This window comes from Lepidochelys kempii, chromosome 5 (assembly GCF_965140265.1).
Source record: "Lepidochelys kempii isolate rLepKem1 chromosome 5, rLepKem1.hap2, whole genome shotgun sequence".
NCBI lineage: Eukaryota > Metazoa > Chordata > Testudines > Cheloniidae > Lepidochelys > Lepidochelys kempii.
This window is the reverse complement of record NC_133260.1, coordinates 109,652,783-109,669,861: the sequence shown is the minus strand read 5'-3', so window position 1 is coordinate 109,669,861 and position 17,079 is coordinate 109,652,783. Positions and strand designations below refer to the sequence as shown.

At 39.9% G+C, this 17,079-nt stretch overlaps 1 protein-coding gene and 1 long non-coding RNA gene across 10 annotated transcripts in view; one reads left to right on the top strand and one right to left on the bottom strand.

Annotated features, from left to right (window-relative positions):
- LOC140911737 (uncharacterized) overlaps positions 1–9,649 on the bottom strand; it is a 51,371-nt gene extending 41,722 nt beyond the window's left edge. Inside the window, exon 1 of the long non-coding RNA XR_012159115.1 lies at positions 9,542–9,649. This is a non-coding gene — a long non-coding RNA (uncharacterized lncRNA). The remainder of the gene's footprint in view (positions 1–9,541) is intronic.
- The window catches only part of FREM1 (FRAS1 related extracellular matrix 1), a 102,865-nt gene continuing 86,697 nt past the window's right edge, over positions 912–17,079 (top strand). For 8 of the 9 annotated variants that reach the window (XM_073345426.1, XM_073345429.1, XM_073345428.1 and 5 more), the window contains exons 1-2: positions 912–1,288; positions 14,540–15,046. In XM_073345426.1, the coding sequence (XP_073201527.1) occupies positions 14,816–15,046 (231 nt within the window). In that variant the 5' untranslated portion in view covers positions 912–1,288; positions 14,540–14,815. The remainder of the gene's footprint in view (positions 1,289–14,539; positions 15,047–17,079) is intronic. The other variant, XM_073345427.1, reaches the window with a different exon arrangement.

Below are 17,079 nucleotides of genomic sequence, written 5' to 3'. Positions count from 1 at the left end.
GAAATGCATGTGCCCCATATTGTTCTTCTACTGGATTTCAGCTCTGGTTTAGAGGAACACCCTGCACTGTGAACTGAGAGTATTTCAGTCTCCATGCTCTCTTAGTGCTTGGCTTCTCTGCTGAGGCTGACAACATGGTGTCAGCTAATGCTAAATGTGATGGTGGTGGCTTTGTAACAATGAACCCTTATCCACTAGAAACAGGAGTTAGACCACTAAACTCATTTGTCGTGGGGCACCAAAAAGCCATCACATGGCAAGAACTTTTAGTCCTCTCTGACTTGGATGGGATTCTAACTGTAAGCCTAGAGATGAAAGGCTAAGGGAACATTGATCCCAGGCCCTTTAGGCACTAAGCGCCTCAACACCTTGCCAGATTTGGCCCAGTGAGCATATCCTTCTTCCATTTCCTGTAGTTTCATATATGGGCAGTGGAAGGGGAGAGAACCTGAACTCATTACTGATCTTTATTTGATTGTAATTTGGAAGAATATTTGCAACAAACATGTTTTAATTTTAATATTTGGACTGAAACATGAATTTCACTCTCAGCCTGTTGAAATATTTCAACTGGTGGAAAGAATCTAATTTGTAGTAATCTAAACACATTACAATAGTAATGTACTTGATTTTAATTTTACTAGCCATCCTGACATGAGCTGAAGAGCTGACTGGTTATCCTTTTATGGAGGCTATATTCTTATCTGTATTTGAATAAAGACTTTTTCCTTTAGTAGTGGAGAAGGGGTTCGGGTGGAGAGGTTTCTAGAACAGCCATTTGCTATCAAGCTTTAGCACATAACTGATAGTGGAAAAACAAAATAGTCTAACAGAACCGGAGGTGGGGGGAGGGAAATGAGCAGCCAAGAGCTCAGTTTTTAGTTCCAGCAGACTCAGCTAGCAGAAGGGAAAGATCTGGGACTCATTGCCAGAGAAACATTTCTTAGTGTAAACATTTGAAGGCATCTTTAGAATGCCCTTATCATAGGAAGCCCGAAGCTTTTGTACTCTGGAAGTTTTCAAGTCGGCAGCAGCTTGGCAGGCAACTCTGGCAAAGAGACTTTTTAATGTGGATTTTTAGTACAAAGAAAACTAAAACCAAGCTGACCAGAAAGACTGGAATTTCAGCTCTCTCTCTCTCTCTCTCTCTCTCTCTCGCCCCCTCATAGGATTTTTCTCTCTCTTTCTGCAAGCCCTTTAAATCAGAGATTACTGGGTCAGTGACTTCATTATCCCTCTTATACCAGTATCCTCTTGTCTTCAAGCTCCTGAAGAAATATTGCTACCTGTAAGTATGGTTTCTGTGTCCTCCCTCTCCAATTGAATATATTGTTGTATGAATTGAATGCTGTAGCGTTTATGCTAGTAGTATTATTTAGTGCTTTTATTGAATGTTGCAACAAGGCATACAGACAATATTTACGGTATTTGGGATGAAAGATTCATTCTAATTTCATATGGAAAAGAGGCACTAAGTATTACCAGTGGGTTTAACACTACCTTTAAAGATTAGAAGTGAAAGATTCCAAGTGAATCATATTCTCTTAAAATGCAATTTTTTTACTAATTGATATGTATTTCTAAACTGTCTTTATTCTACCACCAGTACACTAATAAAGCATTATAATTTTAAATTTTGTTACTTCCCTCTTTAAACTTAAGGGTTTGAATGTGTTAGTAAGGCCTCTTTGAATTTTCTTGTAAGTGAAACAGAGTAAAAGAGAGAGATGTGGTACCAAAACCCGAATATGCTTTTAATATTAATAGACGGCAGAGTAAAGCCCTTCAGATAGATATATTTGCTTTAGCTGGGAGACTCTGGGTTTTTAAAGCATATTTTAAGGATATATTTTATCTTGCAATAGAAATCTGAGTTAAGTTTTAACATTTTTTTTGTTTGTGTTCAGATAGCTGCCTTCTCTTGACCTGAATTCTATAGACGTTGATTTGTAATATTTTAAGGAAGTGCTTTGCTCTGCTCTTTCTTTGCATAGATACAGAACTAATCTCCAAAACTCAGCTTTCTGGTTGTGTCTTGTTCAGCTTCATTCCGTGTTGTGTTGAGATGCATTAATAAGCCGAACTGTTGCTGCTAATTATACAGTACATCCTGAAAGGAGTATTCAAAAACCTTTTTGGTATTTATGATCTATTCAGTGAGCCAATTAACTGATTCAGTGCTGCATAATCTGCTAGGTACAATGAGCAACATGCATCTCCAGTGCTACCATGTACCTAGTATGTCCCATATGAAGCACGGGCACTTGACTGTGCTCTTCTGCTGCTGCCACTGTGCTTAAGTAGTGAACGACCTCATGGTCTAAATTCACTTGTCCTCTTTCTTCTCTCTTTTTCTAACAGTGTCCACTAACATCCATTGTAGTTAAGGGTCTGTCCGCATCTCCATTATGATCCTTCCCTAACGTTTTTAAGGGTTTACGATGGGAATGTTTTCACCCAGTACTCCAACGCAGAATAAAAGCCTCGGCTCTAAATTCTTCTTGTGATCTTAAGCAAAACCTTGCTTAGAAGTTAATTGAGTGCTTTGTGATTTAATACCAACTATATGAAAAAATTGGTGGGTGCATGATCTCCACATGAAGACTGTAAAGCTGTTTAATTGCTTCCCTCCCCTGCCTATGCAAAAATAGCAACCCCTCTCTTAAGGATAAACTGTAAAACAAGTAGCTTAGAAACTGATTACTTTCTTTTATGGGGTGAATTTCTGCTGCGATAAGAGAGATATTCTTGATGCTCAGGGAACTTTCCCAGAAAATGAATTCCCCACACTATTATCCCCATTAGCTGTCTATAGTGTATGGAATAACTGAATGCTGATGATATACAGAGTTGTGGAGTCTTGGTTTGGATTTTAATCCTATATCTGAGGCCTTTCAGCTTTGAGACTTTTTTCTACTGCGCGGATTTCTGTTCTATGCAGAAATAGGCAAATAATGCTGCAAAAAGTATCCATGGATATTAATTTATTTTTAAATGAATATGCCTAAGATGTGTTCACTTTCTGCAGTAATTCAAGCGATCCAGTTTAATAGTACACACATTCACGGTAAGTGAATTTTAGCATTTACACCAGATGTGAGCTCATCCAGTGAGGGGAAAAGGAAACATCTGATCTGACCAATCACATCTAAGCAATACATTTAAAATAGTCATTTAAAGTAGTCATGATCAAATGGTCATTATTAGTTGAATAATGAATAAACTAAAGAAATTGTGCCCTGCTTGTGGATATCCCATGAGCAGAAAGAGAAGTTAAATTGTTCACTGAGCATTATTGACTCAGCTCTATTTACCATGATCAGTGATTCTGCAATAGCCTAATTTGCACAAGGATAACCTTCTCTCCTATATATGGTTGTCTGTGGAACCAGATATTGTAGGTAGGTGGTCTGTGCAGAACTGGATGACAGCAGCTCCTTCACAGTTTGTAACATGAGATCCTATGAGTGATTCATCTGCCTTTTATGCACCTAGGTGAAAAACCTGACTAGGAATAATGAAATGTTTTATTTTGTCTATAGCTGCCATTATTGTGATGCCTGCAGCAGTGTTTCAAAGGGCTCTAAAAGCTGGCTTTGAAAACAAACTGCAGCTGTATTCCATCTGATTTTCATATAAAAGTATTCTCCAGCTGCCTAGAGCCATCGTGTGAATACATGAAGTTGGCATAGTGGAGATACACTATGCAAACATCTTGAACAATGAAGAAATTTATTTATTTATTTATCTAAGAGATAGATACATTGCTAAAGAATGATGCATTACACTTTTTTGCTCCAAAATTACCACATTTACCAGCCTGGAATAATTCTGATGAGAGACACCTTCCAAAAAAGATCAGCTTTAGAATGCTTGAGTGTTAACAGTATTGAGTATCCTGTAGGCAGTGTTGTCTAGTGGTTTGACCAGGAAGTGAGCAAACCTGGGCTCTATTCCTGACTTTTCTACTGACTTACTGTGTGACCTTCAAGCAAGTAACTGCTCTGTGCTTCATTTTCCCCCACCCATAGAAGTAGGAATAACAACACTTAAGTTTCTTTGCAAGCAATCTGAGGTTCTCAAATGAAAGATGCTGTATACATGCATAATATTGTTGTTAATTGCAAATTCTGATTGACCTACAGAGGTGAATGCATTATTTTAAACAATTATTTAGTGTCTCTCATTAGAATTACTTGCTTGAAGGTCACACAGTAAGCACGGAGCATGATTGTAAAAACCCAGAGTGCCCAGTATCCCTCCCTCTTTCTAAGAATTGCCAGCTTTACACAAAAGGAAGTGAGAGATCACACAAGCTCCAGGATTTCGTAATCCTTTAACATGTTGTAAGGAAGTTCCAGAGTGTCACTTAGTTCTAAAACAGAGAAGCCAGCAAGACCAGTGGAGGAGCTACTTGCTTTTGTCACCAAAAGTGAGGCATGGCCCACTCCTTGATGATGGGAGCCAGAATAAGGCAAAATGAAGATCCTACCCCATTTTTCCCTAGGTTACTCTTTTACCTCTTACAAGAAGACCTATAATTACATACAAGATGTAGCTGGGGAGAGAGTAGTTAGTGGGAGGTTTTAACTGATTTTCAAACTTTCCAAAAAGTTTGGTGTGTGATCGGGAAATGGGCAAAGATTTGCAAAGATTCCTATTTCTCCCAAACTGATTTGCCCATCCCTAAAATAACCATCCACAATAACATTATGCTCCCATTTGAGGGCAGAGGAATTCAGTCAGTGTATAATTCCACAGGGATTAAAAAGGAGGAAGGAAGGATAACGTGGAAAGTAATATTTTACCAGTGACACCAATCAAGTTCTACCAGAAGCTGGAATATATAGTTTCCTTCAGACAGCTGTCAAGAAGATAACGCTATATATTTGTGTATGGTTTTAACGTTAAGGAGCCCTTGATTCCTAATGAATATATGTACCATGGGGGTGTGAATGTTTAGAGAGTGTTGCTTTCTAGATGTGTAATGATTCTGAAAAAACACCCAGGGAACCTGAATAAGAAAAGAGCCCCAGTAAAATGGATTCATCTTTACATTCCCAGCTTCTTGTGGGTAAACTGTTTCTCTGGGGTTAAATAAGAAGAGGACAGAGACCTCCTAGTTACCTTCTTATGTGGAAAATATTTACAGTATTCATGCAGTGCAGTCCTGCAGCTAGAAATTAACTGTAGGGAGTCAAATGTATTAAAATGCAAAAGGAAGAGCTGATTTTAACTGTTGGTCTCTCCAATTATCTTCAGCATAATTGTCTCTTTTTAACACTGCAACCTCTATATCTAAGTTTTAAAACTCTCTAACAGTATGAACAAATAAATGTAACACTTTAAAGAGAAGCAATGCACTAAAAGGAGCTGTGTGGAAGACAAAGTTTTGAAGGGAGGCAGCAATGGGTGTAACAAGCTTGTTAGTCTGTCGGAAACTATGACCTACTTAATCACAATGCCCTTTTAACAATGCACTGTTGACTGTATGGGATGCTGTGTGGGGTTTGTTTTTTTTTTCTTTAAAGAGGGCTGGGTTGTTTAGATAATTTTAAAGTATCTGTTCCTAATTTAGAGAAATCTCATCCCTCTTCATTTTTCTTTCTATGTCTACCTTTTACAAAGTTCCAGGAGCTCTATTTGATGATGAAGAAATGGGGCACTGCTCTCTTAGGAAGAGTCCCATCCAGTCCTTGGAATCTCTCATTGTTGCAGTGGTAGAAATACAGTGCTTTCAGGGCTTGTCTACACAGGGAAAAGCTGGTATAGAATACTTATTGTTCAGTCTCTATTCCATGTTAGATCCCTGTCTGGATGCTCTTATTCTGCTCTTGGTGTGCTTTGAGAGGTTTCAGTTAATCCACTTCCGAAGCGGACTCTGAACTTTTAGTGCAGAATAAAAGTGTCCATACACTTGTGGAATAGCTATTGAGCTTTAAATTCACACATTAGCTCTCTCTCTCTCTCTCCCTGCCCCTCTCCCCACCCCCCCCTCGCACCCCCGCATTCTGTTCTTCAGTTATGTATATATATGCTCTCCAGTATTGACAATGCTGCTTTCTTGATAGAGCTGTCACCCCAGGCCCAGCAGGTTGTGGGTTTGAGTTCAACAATGGGATTTAAGCTCATGTGCTTATGACTGACATTACAGTGCAATAATACAAGGCTCAGCTATGCTTCAAATATGATAAGTCCAAGTGGTCCCCATTGCTGTCTGGTAGAACTTTAAAATTCCTATGATGCTATGTATAACTTAAGTGTTCAGGCCAACGTTTCTTCTCTTGAACAGTCTAATGTCTTAGGCTTGTGTGAACTATTGCTGACTACATAACAGTTGTGGTATTATGTTGAGAACAATCAAGTCTGAAAATTAGTGACATGAGAATTAATGCTGTCTGATGATTTCCCAATAAAAAATAAACTCAGGATGCATTTTTAAACACTCCCCAGTGGAGACGCTTAAAAAAGTTCCCGTTGCTTTAGAAACGCAATTACTATTTGTAGTTGGATGTCCTCAGTCACTGCTAGGATCAGGGAATTCCACAATGAAGCAACCATATCTGTGTTTATCTTAGGGAAAATGGCAAGTTTTTAAGGGCAGCCGCCGTACATCTAACTTTCATTAAACCCATGAAGAGAGTGTGAGAGAGACTTTAATTGAAATGCGTTTGCCTCCCACTAGGACTACACATTATAAAACAAACAAACCCAGGTAAGTATAATAGACTATAACTGGCAATCTGCCTTGGGAGAGGCCCAAAACAGAGCTATTATGGAAAGCAAATTCAGTTTCATCCTCAAATAGTGTAACTTTGTGATGCACAATTGTTGTTCAGGAGACATTTTCATGGCATTATGTTAGGTTATGATATTAAGTAAATTGATTTTTCCACTGAATGCATCCGATGAAGTGAGCTGTAGCTCACGAAAGCTTATGCTCAACTAAATTTGTTAGTCTCTAAGGTGCCACAAGTACTCCTTTTCTTTAAGTAAATTGAGTAATTCAACAAACATAAAACAAGTTAAGTGTGGATGAAACAAGGAATCATTGGCATTTTTGGTGTTGCCTGTCGTCATAACCAGCCTTGTACTGATAAGCTGTAGTGCAAAAAGGGCAGGTCCTTTCTGTGATCTAGCTCAGAGTGGCAGAGGAGGGATATACAAGGAAGACCTGGATATATCTGATTCAGTTTTCTGTCTGAGGGCTATTTTCCCTGACTGAGAAAAAAGATTGCTGTGAAATAATAATTAAAGCATCATGCACCGAAATACTTATTGTCCTTTGATTTTAGCTATGTCAAGTAACATACAGGAGTTACATACACATATAAGGGCTATTTGAAAGGGGGGAAAAAAGAGGGGTATTGTTCTCTTGCATCACAAAATGCAGCGAAAAAGCTATGCTAAGTATCTGGTTTCTGTATGGCCTCTAATCTGTGTTTTGTGGTGAATGGGACTAGAACATTAAACAACAACTGGCCAGAACCGATTTTGTGTTAATTGCATGGTCTAAGGTGACAGCTACATAATTTAGAAGCTCAGAGTTCCTGCCTTTGCCCCTGGCTAAGTTTTAACTAGGCTAATAATCTTTTTTTCTTTCTTAAAGGAATTTTAGAACTTATTTTGTTTTTTAAATTTCTTTGTTTTTTCCAATGTGGTTTTTTCTACTACACATTAATCTTTCTTAACATTGTTCGTTACAAATAAACCAAACCTACTTTCACCCCACACTAGCCACGCCCCTCCCCACTGTCCCTCTCCCTTTAAAAAATACAATTGCTAAGTGAAAACTCCCAGGCACCCAGAGCCACACACAGTGCAGATCTTATGGCCTGATCCAACTCCCACTGATTTCAGTCCTCAGCAATTAAAGTTCTTTTATAGGGTATTCTGTACTGTAATTGGGAGCTATTGGGCCTATTTCTGATGTTATTTATGGTGGTTTTACACCAGTATAAATCCACTGAAGTCAATGGAGTTACTCCTGATTTACATCAGATTAATTGTGATTAGAATCAGGCCTATAGCATGCACAAAGATTACTGTACCATTCACAAGTTCTAAATAAGTCAGATCATGCTGGAATATTTCCTACAGATTCTTTTAAATTGCATATTGGTTATTTAAAGACTGTCTTAAATCCTGCTGTTTGATTGTGGATTTAAGACATTTTTGGGCCAAAGTCTTCCCTCAGAACTGGTGGTCAGCTCCTGTAGTCTTCAGTGAGAGTTGCACAGGTGTATCTGATGAAAAGACTGAGCCTTATTAAGTTTCCATAACACACAAGTTTGGAAGGATACTATGATATTTCAGGTACGCTTTTGTAGTGCCTGGAATGTATATTTCTAGCAAAGCAACACCTGGTTTAAGAATGGCACAAATTTTTAAAAAGGAGCAGACTGTTTCAAAATAATGTTTGTGCTCCTGTTGATGTGAGACAAGGCATCCTGCTTTGAGATGGTTTTATCCACTGATTGCTTGAATGACTTGCAGTAATAATTCCCAGATTTAAATTTGGCCTTATTCTGAATGGAGAATGTCACGCTCAAGGCTCTCACTTTCATATCTTTCATTTTCATGCTTTGGTATAACGGAAAAGGATCCCTTATGTCCTTTCGTTTTGCAGCCACAGTGTAAGTGACGGAAAAAAACAAGGTTATCATTTTTAAAGACTTAAAGAGACAGCATTGAAATGAACAAAATGGCAGGAACATATGGCGTGTATGTGTGCACTGATATAACAGCACTGCCTGTGTAACCCACACACCTTCTAGGTGTGGTGTTGTGTCCCATCTAGTGGCACTGAGGCCATTTAGAGAGAGATATAAAAGGAGTCTGCTCTACAGCCTGAGCTAACAGGCAGCTGGCTTTTAGCTCATGTGGTAGAGGCTCATGCACTAAGCTTCAGAGGCCCCAGGTTCGATCCCCCCCCCCCCCAACGACCGGGGTCTGTTAGTGTTACACCTTCAGGCACAATTGATTAAAACAAGCCTATGACAGACAGTGACAACAGGACAATAGGTCTATCATCCAGCATTTCAAAGAGAAGAAGCTTCCCACGCCATGCCCTTCCACATACTCTGCCCCCCACCCTCCCATAAAAAAAGCCAAATTCTTCACTCATGTTTTCCAGGGGTAATGAGAGAAAACTGCCTAATTCTGATTAACCCTCTTCCTGCACACACACATCCCTTACTATTTGACACAGGGCAACTAGTTCTGCATGAGAGCACATAAGAATGGCCATACTGGGTCAGACCAAAGGTCCATCTAGCCCAGTATCCTGTCGTCTGACAGTGGCCAATGCCTGGTGCTTCAGAGGGAATGAACAGAACAGATAATCAGCAAGTAATCCATGCCCTATTGCCCATTCCCAGCTTCTGGCATATTTACCTATGTCATTGCCCTGAGTTTATGGAACAGTGTCCAGGAGCACAGAAAATAGATCAGCTCACTCTTAGTCAGAGTCAAGAAATACATGTAAGTATGATGTGGGTGAAAGCAGCATTATGACCCAGACCCTGGAAATGCTTCTTACCTGGATAGACAGTAGGGCTCTTCACTTTTTCAGGCACACAGGCAGCACATAAAGTAAACAACAATGTTCCCAAACAATATCAATTTTTAACTAGTTCTCATCCTGCAGTCACACTGCCCAGACTCTGATTCCATCATGTCTTGCAAGCTAAATAGTGTTGGGTTCTGTTAATAATACTTCAGGGGACACACCTATCAGTTCATCCCTGTATCTGATTGTATCTTGTCTGTGGATTAAAAGAAAAGTTTTCAGTGTGAACCAATGGCCCTGTGAGAGAGCTCTGATCTACTGGAGATGCCATCAGTTGGGTCAGATGTAAACCTGAGGGCCTGACCCCTTGCAATCATTGACAAAGTGCTACAGGATAGTTAATGTTCTAGTCAAACCCAAAAATCAGTAGTCATGCTCTTCCTACCTAAACACCCTCTGTGTCTTAAGAAATTGGTATCTTATCTGTAACTGGTCAAAGGTTTAGAAGGTGAGAAGCAGTCCCCGTTCTATGGTAGCTGTGCCTCATTCATTCTGCATTGGCTTGCATAGACGAAAATGTTATGCATCTAATCCACAGTCATTCTGTCTTTTGGCACTCAATGCACAGCTTTAAATGTTGCAGCGTGGCAGCACTCAGGAATTCCACTTCTTGACCTACCCCTCCCACTGCTAATGTCCTCTAGCAAAGAGAGGGTCTGGCGATAGGGAAGACCCCTAACAGTCTCCACTATAGGTATGTTTAGAGGCTGGGATGAGGTGTCATTCTAAGGATACCAGGATTACAGCTGATATACTCTAATAATTGGCACTGCAAGATACATGCCAAACTTCAACAACAGGTATCCAGATTCAATTGTTAGTTATATCCATTACCCATCTGTGTAGGGTAATTTAATGCCTAATCCTGCAGCCCCTTACTCAGGTGAGTTATCCCATTAAGGGTTTGAATGACTGGGCTCCTGGGCTGTAATTTCTTAGCTGTGGAGACTTTGTCTCCTTTTATTTTTCCATAAAGCACCATGTATTGCAGAAACAATTCAGATTAGTAAATAAATTGAAATCCAAAAAGATGTCGAGGTGGATTAAGTAGCTGTTTAAATAAACTGCAAGTAAGTACATTTGGAGGGTTTTTTCCTTCAGAACAAGTTACAAATGTACATAGTTATGAACAAAGAGAATATATTTCTATTCATTCCTGAATAATTGCACTTATTATGGTGATTTATTTTTGTCCTGGGTTGCCCTAGTTTGTATGTGTTAGGAAATGCTGATTTGGAAACACCACGTGTAGGAACTGCAGACGGGAACTCAAGAAGTGAAACAAGTCATCTACAATGCTAGCTGGCTACCCATGATTAAATAAAATGTTATATGGATTTTTTTCTTGAAGAGAAAAGAAAATGTATTTTACAACATATAAACCAATCAGGAACTTGAGTGTGAATCAAAGCACTTTGCCCCACTTGCCATCCTATAATTCAAGATATCCCAGAGCTTTCAAAGGAAATTTTTGTTTCAGCTGCCATCTTGGTGGGTGGTATGACAGTCTTTTGAGGAGTTGTGTCTACCTGCCTCTGCTATGGGTGAAATTACAAGGAAGCTAGTAATGTAGACTGTTGCATCCATGGTTTTAACAGAGTAACTTGCTCATTCACTGCGATCATTCGTAAATCTTCACTGTATATATTTACATTCTATAAGTCAGGTGGGCCAGAATACATTACTGCAATGTGCTTTTGGTTTTGGTCTTTCTCAGAGTTAAGTATTAGTTTCACATTTGTAAAATCTGTTGTTTCCAAAGTTTTTGAAGATATTTTTCATGAAACTGTTAATCCTCTAATGATGTAACATGTGAAGAAAACCCTTCTAAGAAAAGGAGGATACTTGATTGATTTGCACTTATTGGGATACAAGGATAGAAAAAAGGTAGAGTCATATGCCAAGTAATTTTCAGTGCCAGTATATAAAAGCTTGACCTTGTCATTCTTAATGGACAGCACAGATGAAATGCAGACTATTTAAAAATACTTTGCAACAACATAAATCAATTTGTTCTCTAATCAGCTCAGCAAATTACTCGCCTTCTTGGAGTCAAATCCGGACCAACTGTGAGTGAGTCCAATTCTGGGGAAGCCAGTGGAGCTGTACTTACACCTGGTCTGAATTTGATGTGGTAATGATTTCTTATAACACCGTTTTTAATCCAGAAAGATGCCAATACACTTTATAAATGAATGCTGTAACAAATCTTTGCCACCTAAATTTTCACAATTATCATATGTTGGATACCACAATCACTTGGAACTTCACATCAGTGTGGGCGTAGGATCATAGTAGGATCCTCCTACTATGAAAGCACAGAATTCCACCTCTTGAACTAAAGAAGTATTTCCATGAATTGCTAGCTATGACACACAGCTGAGCAGTGTGATTCCGTCCAGTTAAGGACAGTACACATTAGCTAATTACTGGCAATATACCTACTGCACCACTGATGGGACTCAGCAGGCAAATACTGCAGAGCACACTGGATGCAATGTTTGAAGTACACTAGGAGGAGGAGGCTCATCAGGTCGTTAGCTGTTATCATGGGTCTCATTGTTATGTGGTGAGATGGTGCTGAACCATATTGTGGTGAAGGGACACAGCAGAGAAGAAATATATTTGGAATGTGTTTCAGACAGGTCCGCAGCCAGTCACATATTTGTATACAAGCTTACCTTTGCATCGGTTATGTAGGTGGGTAGGAGCAATCCTTGGTGCTCCCTACCCACATTCTTATTCAGACTTGACCAGGTTGGAGAATTTGTGGGGTTGGAATACAAAATGGGGAAGGGGAAGAAGGACCTGATGCTATATCTTTCCACTTAGAGGATTTTAAGGCACTCCAAAAGATAGATGGGAGTTTGTATAAAATCTGTTCCCTACTGTTCAACAGTCTGTTCTCCAAGAGAGTAGAAGTAGCTGCTGGTGATGTGATTGGTGTCTTTTCTCCAGGGATTTAGCAGGGGGTGACTGCTGATTTATTTAAGTTAGTTTTCAAGCTGGAAAACTTCCCTAAAAAGCAAATCTCATACCTGACAGAGAGAATTTCGAGGAGAGGTGAAGTGTATAAGCAGGTTGTTAGCCAAGAGTGAAAGCTTATGTTCATGGCTGGCACTTTTAACTTCTTCAGTAAATGAAGATGATCAAAGGGCAATGGCTAGGGGCTCAGTGACCAATGCATACAATTATGGGACTAATGAAAAACTCTGACAGGTCGCTGTTGCAAGTTTAAAGGACTCTGATTGTACGTTCTTAGTCAGTTCTGTCAGAGTTGGATTTTGCTGAGATAGTCTGACCCATGCATATAATTTGAGACCAAAAGTGAAAGCTTCTAGGGTTTCAAATATATATTAAAACAAACAAACAAAATCCCACCACCCTAGGAAATAGTCAAATGTTTTCTCTGAGTTGAAGTTTAGAGGGCCCAAGTACTTAATCATGTGCTTAAGATTAAGAATGTGAGTAGTTCCATTGAGGTCACATGCTTAAAGCTAGGTACATGCTTAAGTGCCTTGCTGAACTGAGGCCAAAGTGAGTGGTTCAGTCTTGTGGTATTGTAGGAAGTAAATAATGTTTAACAATTTTCTACAACTACTGTTGGCTGCTCAATAAAATATAAAGTCAGACTGATCAGTATTGTAGGGAGCAGTGGGGCCAGTCTACTGGGAAACACTTTAGCAAGGACTTAACTGTTGCCATTAAGGAAGGGAGGCAATGAGAGGTCGGCAGTTCTGGATTTTTATCATTTTGGGGGAAAGACAACTGGTGGCAGTACAACTTTCATTAGTTTGGACATTCTGTGTATATAGGGAGTGAGAGTAAATTTCTCATAGAAACTTAAGGAATGTCTGTCAGAACCTGTAGCTTTCCCATTGTGGAGATGTTTAAGAGCTTATCAGATTTAATTAAAATACAGTCATTCTCTAAACTTGGTGAAACATCTTCGATTAGTTTGGGAAATTTTAAATTCTGCTTTCAGGTGTTAAGGAGATGAAGGTCAACTAAACACCTAGCTAGCTAGGTGGACTTTTTGACATTAGAAAGACTGTTTTTCCTGAGAAGAGTACAGCTGCTTTTTAAAAAGGTCCTTCATTTATAAACATGTCATTCAAAGAACCACAGGCAAAATAAACTTACCGGTACTCAGTTTATCCACCTCAGAAGGATGAAGGTTAACTCTAACTAAGAGCTTTAAGAGACATCAAGTAATTTTTATTTCCTATTGTTTTCACTGACATATTTGAAAATAATTCATTTTCCCTACAAACATTTCCCTTTCCCATTGATCGATTGGTTGCATCAGCCTCTTCTCAGCTTTGACAGGGGCAGCAACAACAATTTTAATGTTGCAGTGCAACATCATGCCATACACTTATGTTCGTGCTCCAGTGAACCTGCTCCGGCTGAGCCAGCGGAGGGAGAATAAAGGATTGGGTCTTGGTAGGGTCCATTAAATTGGAGGCTAGTGATTTTTTTTCAGCTTATCACTGCAATGCAGTGGTAGATTGAACAAACAGACAGTTGCTCCACTCCCCTTCATTCAGCTATATTGAATCTGGAGAACTATGTCTATTTCCATTTGGAACCTACTTAGCTATTGTCTTGATACACCAGTCAGACTAGAATCCAGTTCAGGCTCTCCTAGCTGTGTTGGCATCGCAGTGCTACCAGTAGTAAAAAGTAGTGTATATAGGATTCTATATGTACTTCAGATTTAGTGTGTGTGTATGTATACTTCAAGTCAGCGGGAACAACTCAGAATTCATATAAGGAGCAGATCTGTTGAGTGAGATGGTGCCATTTTTAAATTATCCATTTTCTGACCACTTAATGTTGCCTAGAGGTCAAGTTAGTTTACTATTTGACATGACCTGAAGTTGTGGGACTGATGACAGATCTCTTTGCCTGTCTTTTCAATAGATGCTCACTGCTTCATGCCATTTTTTCCTCTATCTTTTGCAGGATTAGCAGACATTTAAAGCACGCTGAAAGCACATCCATCATTTTTGTCACGATTGATCAACGAGTTTTATTAAAGCCCAAGAAGACTTTGAAAGGCACCCTTGTCCAAATTTCAATCACAAGGGCATATCTTAATAGAAAACATACAGTACGTTATTGCCTGAGACTAAAGTCGTTCCCCTTGGCTATATGGTGAAACTCTGCTGGAGAACGAAGAGAAGACCTCTTTTGTTTAGGACTTTTACTAGTTGACGGGAACTGGATTTCCCTAATAATATGAAGCCTTTTGAGAATAGCAGTTTGTTTTCACTGCTCGCTGTTATCCTGAGATGCGTCTCCTCCTCCTTTATCAGTGTCAACCTTGGGGTGAAAGTGATGAAGGGCCAGTCTGTCTTCCTGTCAGAAGATGACCTGCAGTTTTCCATTCCCAGAGAGAAAGATGCTTGCAAAGTGGAAGTTGTGATTAATGAGCCAATAACACAGAGGGTTGGGAAACTAACTCCACAGGTATGTAGGATCAGAATTTTACTGCACTATTGTCTCTTGGGTAGGGTGTGTGTGTGTCTTAAAGGCCATGAAATAGTTTTATTGTAAGGAACAGTCATCTGAAAGGGTGGGGTAATAATGAACAGGCATAGTAATAACCACCTTTGTGAGTGAGATTTAATTTTTTATTAAAAATAGCTGGTTGGATGAGAATTATATCCCTAGTGCTGAAAACATTTTGTTCATGAACACAGTAACACCTGCACATGAAGGTTGAGTTGACCTGTATCTGGTTTCCACTATGATGAACTAAATCAGCAGCTCTTTCAAAACTTTCTGTTAGGAGCCAGTGTGTAGCCTACCAGCTGCTTGTTTGTGTTTAGTGAGGATAACCAGTGTCCCTAGGGTAATGCATAGAAGGCTAAAACTCTTTACATTTTAGTCACGCAGTCACTACATTGGGAGCAATTAAAAAATAATCATCAGATACATTAAGCACATTGCATACAGTGTTATTTGTTTTGCTTCTCAACCACCAGATTACTAACAGATGGGAAATATATAAAAGGATTTTGTTATCTCTTTACATTTCTAATATGTAGCAACATCAAAGTGTACTTCATATATCACCTTTCATCTAATCTTTCTGGTAAATTCCACCATCTGAGTTTATTAGAAAGAAGCTATTAGTAGTAATAAGCATGGACAAACTGGCACTGATAAAAGATGAATAGACACAAAACAAACCATTATCAAACTGTATTTCCCCCCAAGATTGGAAAAGGTAGGTTTAACTTTAATATATGCAGTCTAATATATGTATAATCTTCTCCTTGCTTCCTGGTTTTGCAAGCAGAAGTATCAAACTACCCAGAGTAAATCTCTTTCTTGAAGTATTTGTGGTCTGGATAACAATTTTTTCACACCAGAGTTGCTTATCTAAACTGAACCAAAACTTTGAGAGTTACATTTTGCCTCTGTGCATGTGCAGACTGTAAGGGCAAGGGGAGAAGGCTGGAGTAGTGGCGCTGGGGTATTACTCCTGTACATGCTGCTCCCACTACAGCTTCTTTGTGCCACTCAGGTGTCTCAAAGGAGTTGTAGAAATGGTTTAACTGCTCAGGGAGGATTCTCCCAGTGTGTAAAAATCCTTGTGTGGTTCAGAGACCCTGAATTAGCTTCTACAAGCCCCTCCTTTTGGACCCTTTGATGCTTGGGGCATGTATAGGAGAAAAGAGGGGAGTGGCCAGGACTTCTCTATGCCCTAGTGAATCCCCCAGGGCTGGAGTGGCTCCTTGAGAAATAGGCAGCTGGGCGAAAGTTAGAGCAGACCTAAAGATGTTGTAACTTACTTTGGGGGCTGCCTGAGTCCATTGGCTCCAGGGAGTGAAGGCAACATAATGCAACCCTGAGCTGCATTCCTACCCTGAGCTGTGCCAAGCACTAGATTGGAGCCACTTCTCCAGGAGCACTGGGAATGTGTATTCACCACAACCTTACTTCTTGGACACCTGGAAAACAGAGCCAGCAGCTGTCCTCTCACCCTCACCTCCTCCTCTTCCTTCAGTGACCAGGACCCTACTCATAAGGCCTTCTGTTCCAGGGAAGTGGCAGGGGGGCCCTGTACTACCTTGGCTACTTGGAGGAGGCAACAACCAAAACAAGGAGCCTTCCTCTCCAATTCCCCAGCATCCAGAGGAGCTGGGAGGGCACCCTCTTGGACTGGTGAAGGTGGCCCTCCTTATCAACAAGCAGCAGGGTGGCATCCTCGGGTAGTAGCAGCACCAACAGGGCCACCTGGGTCTAGTCTGGTATGAACGGTCCTGCTCTGCTTTGCTGTTGTGTTTGGAGTCTTTTGACTCTAGCCTCTGCTGCTCTTCCTTTTGCTGGAGGCTGTCTGCAGACTCAGGCAGATGTCACTGCAACACTTCCACTCAGCTCATGTTTTCGATCTATTATTTGCAACCATCAGGGCTAGAAACTTTTTTTGAAATGAAAGCTTTTAATCTAATCACATGACTTTGGGAGGCAGAGTCCTAGGCACTGGCCTAAAG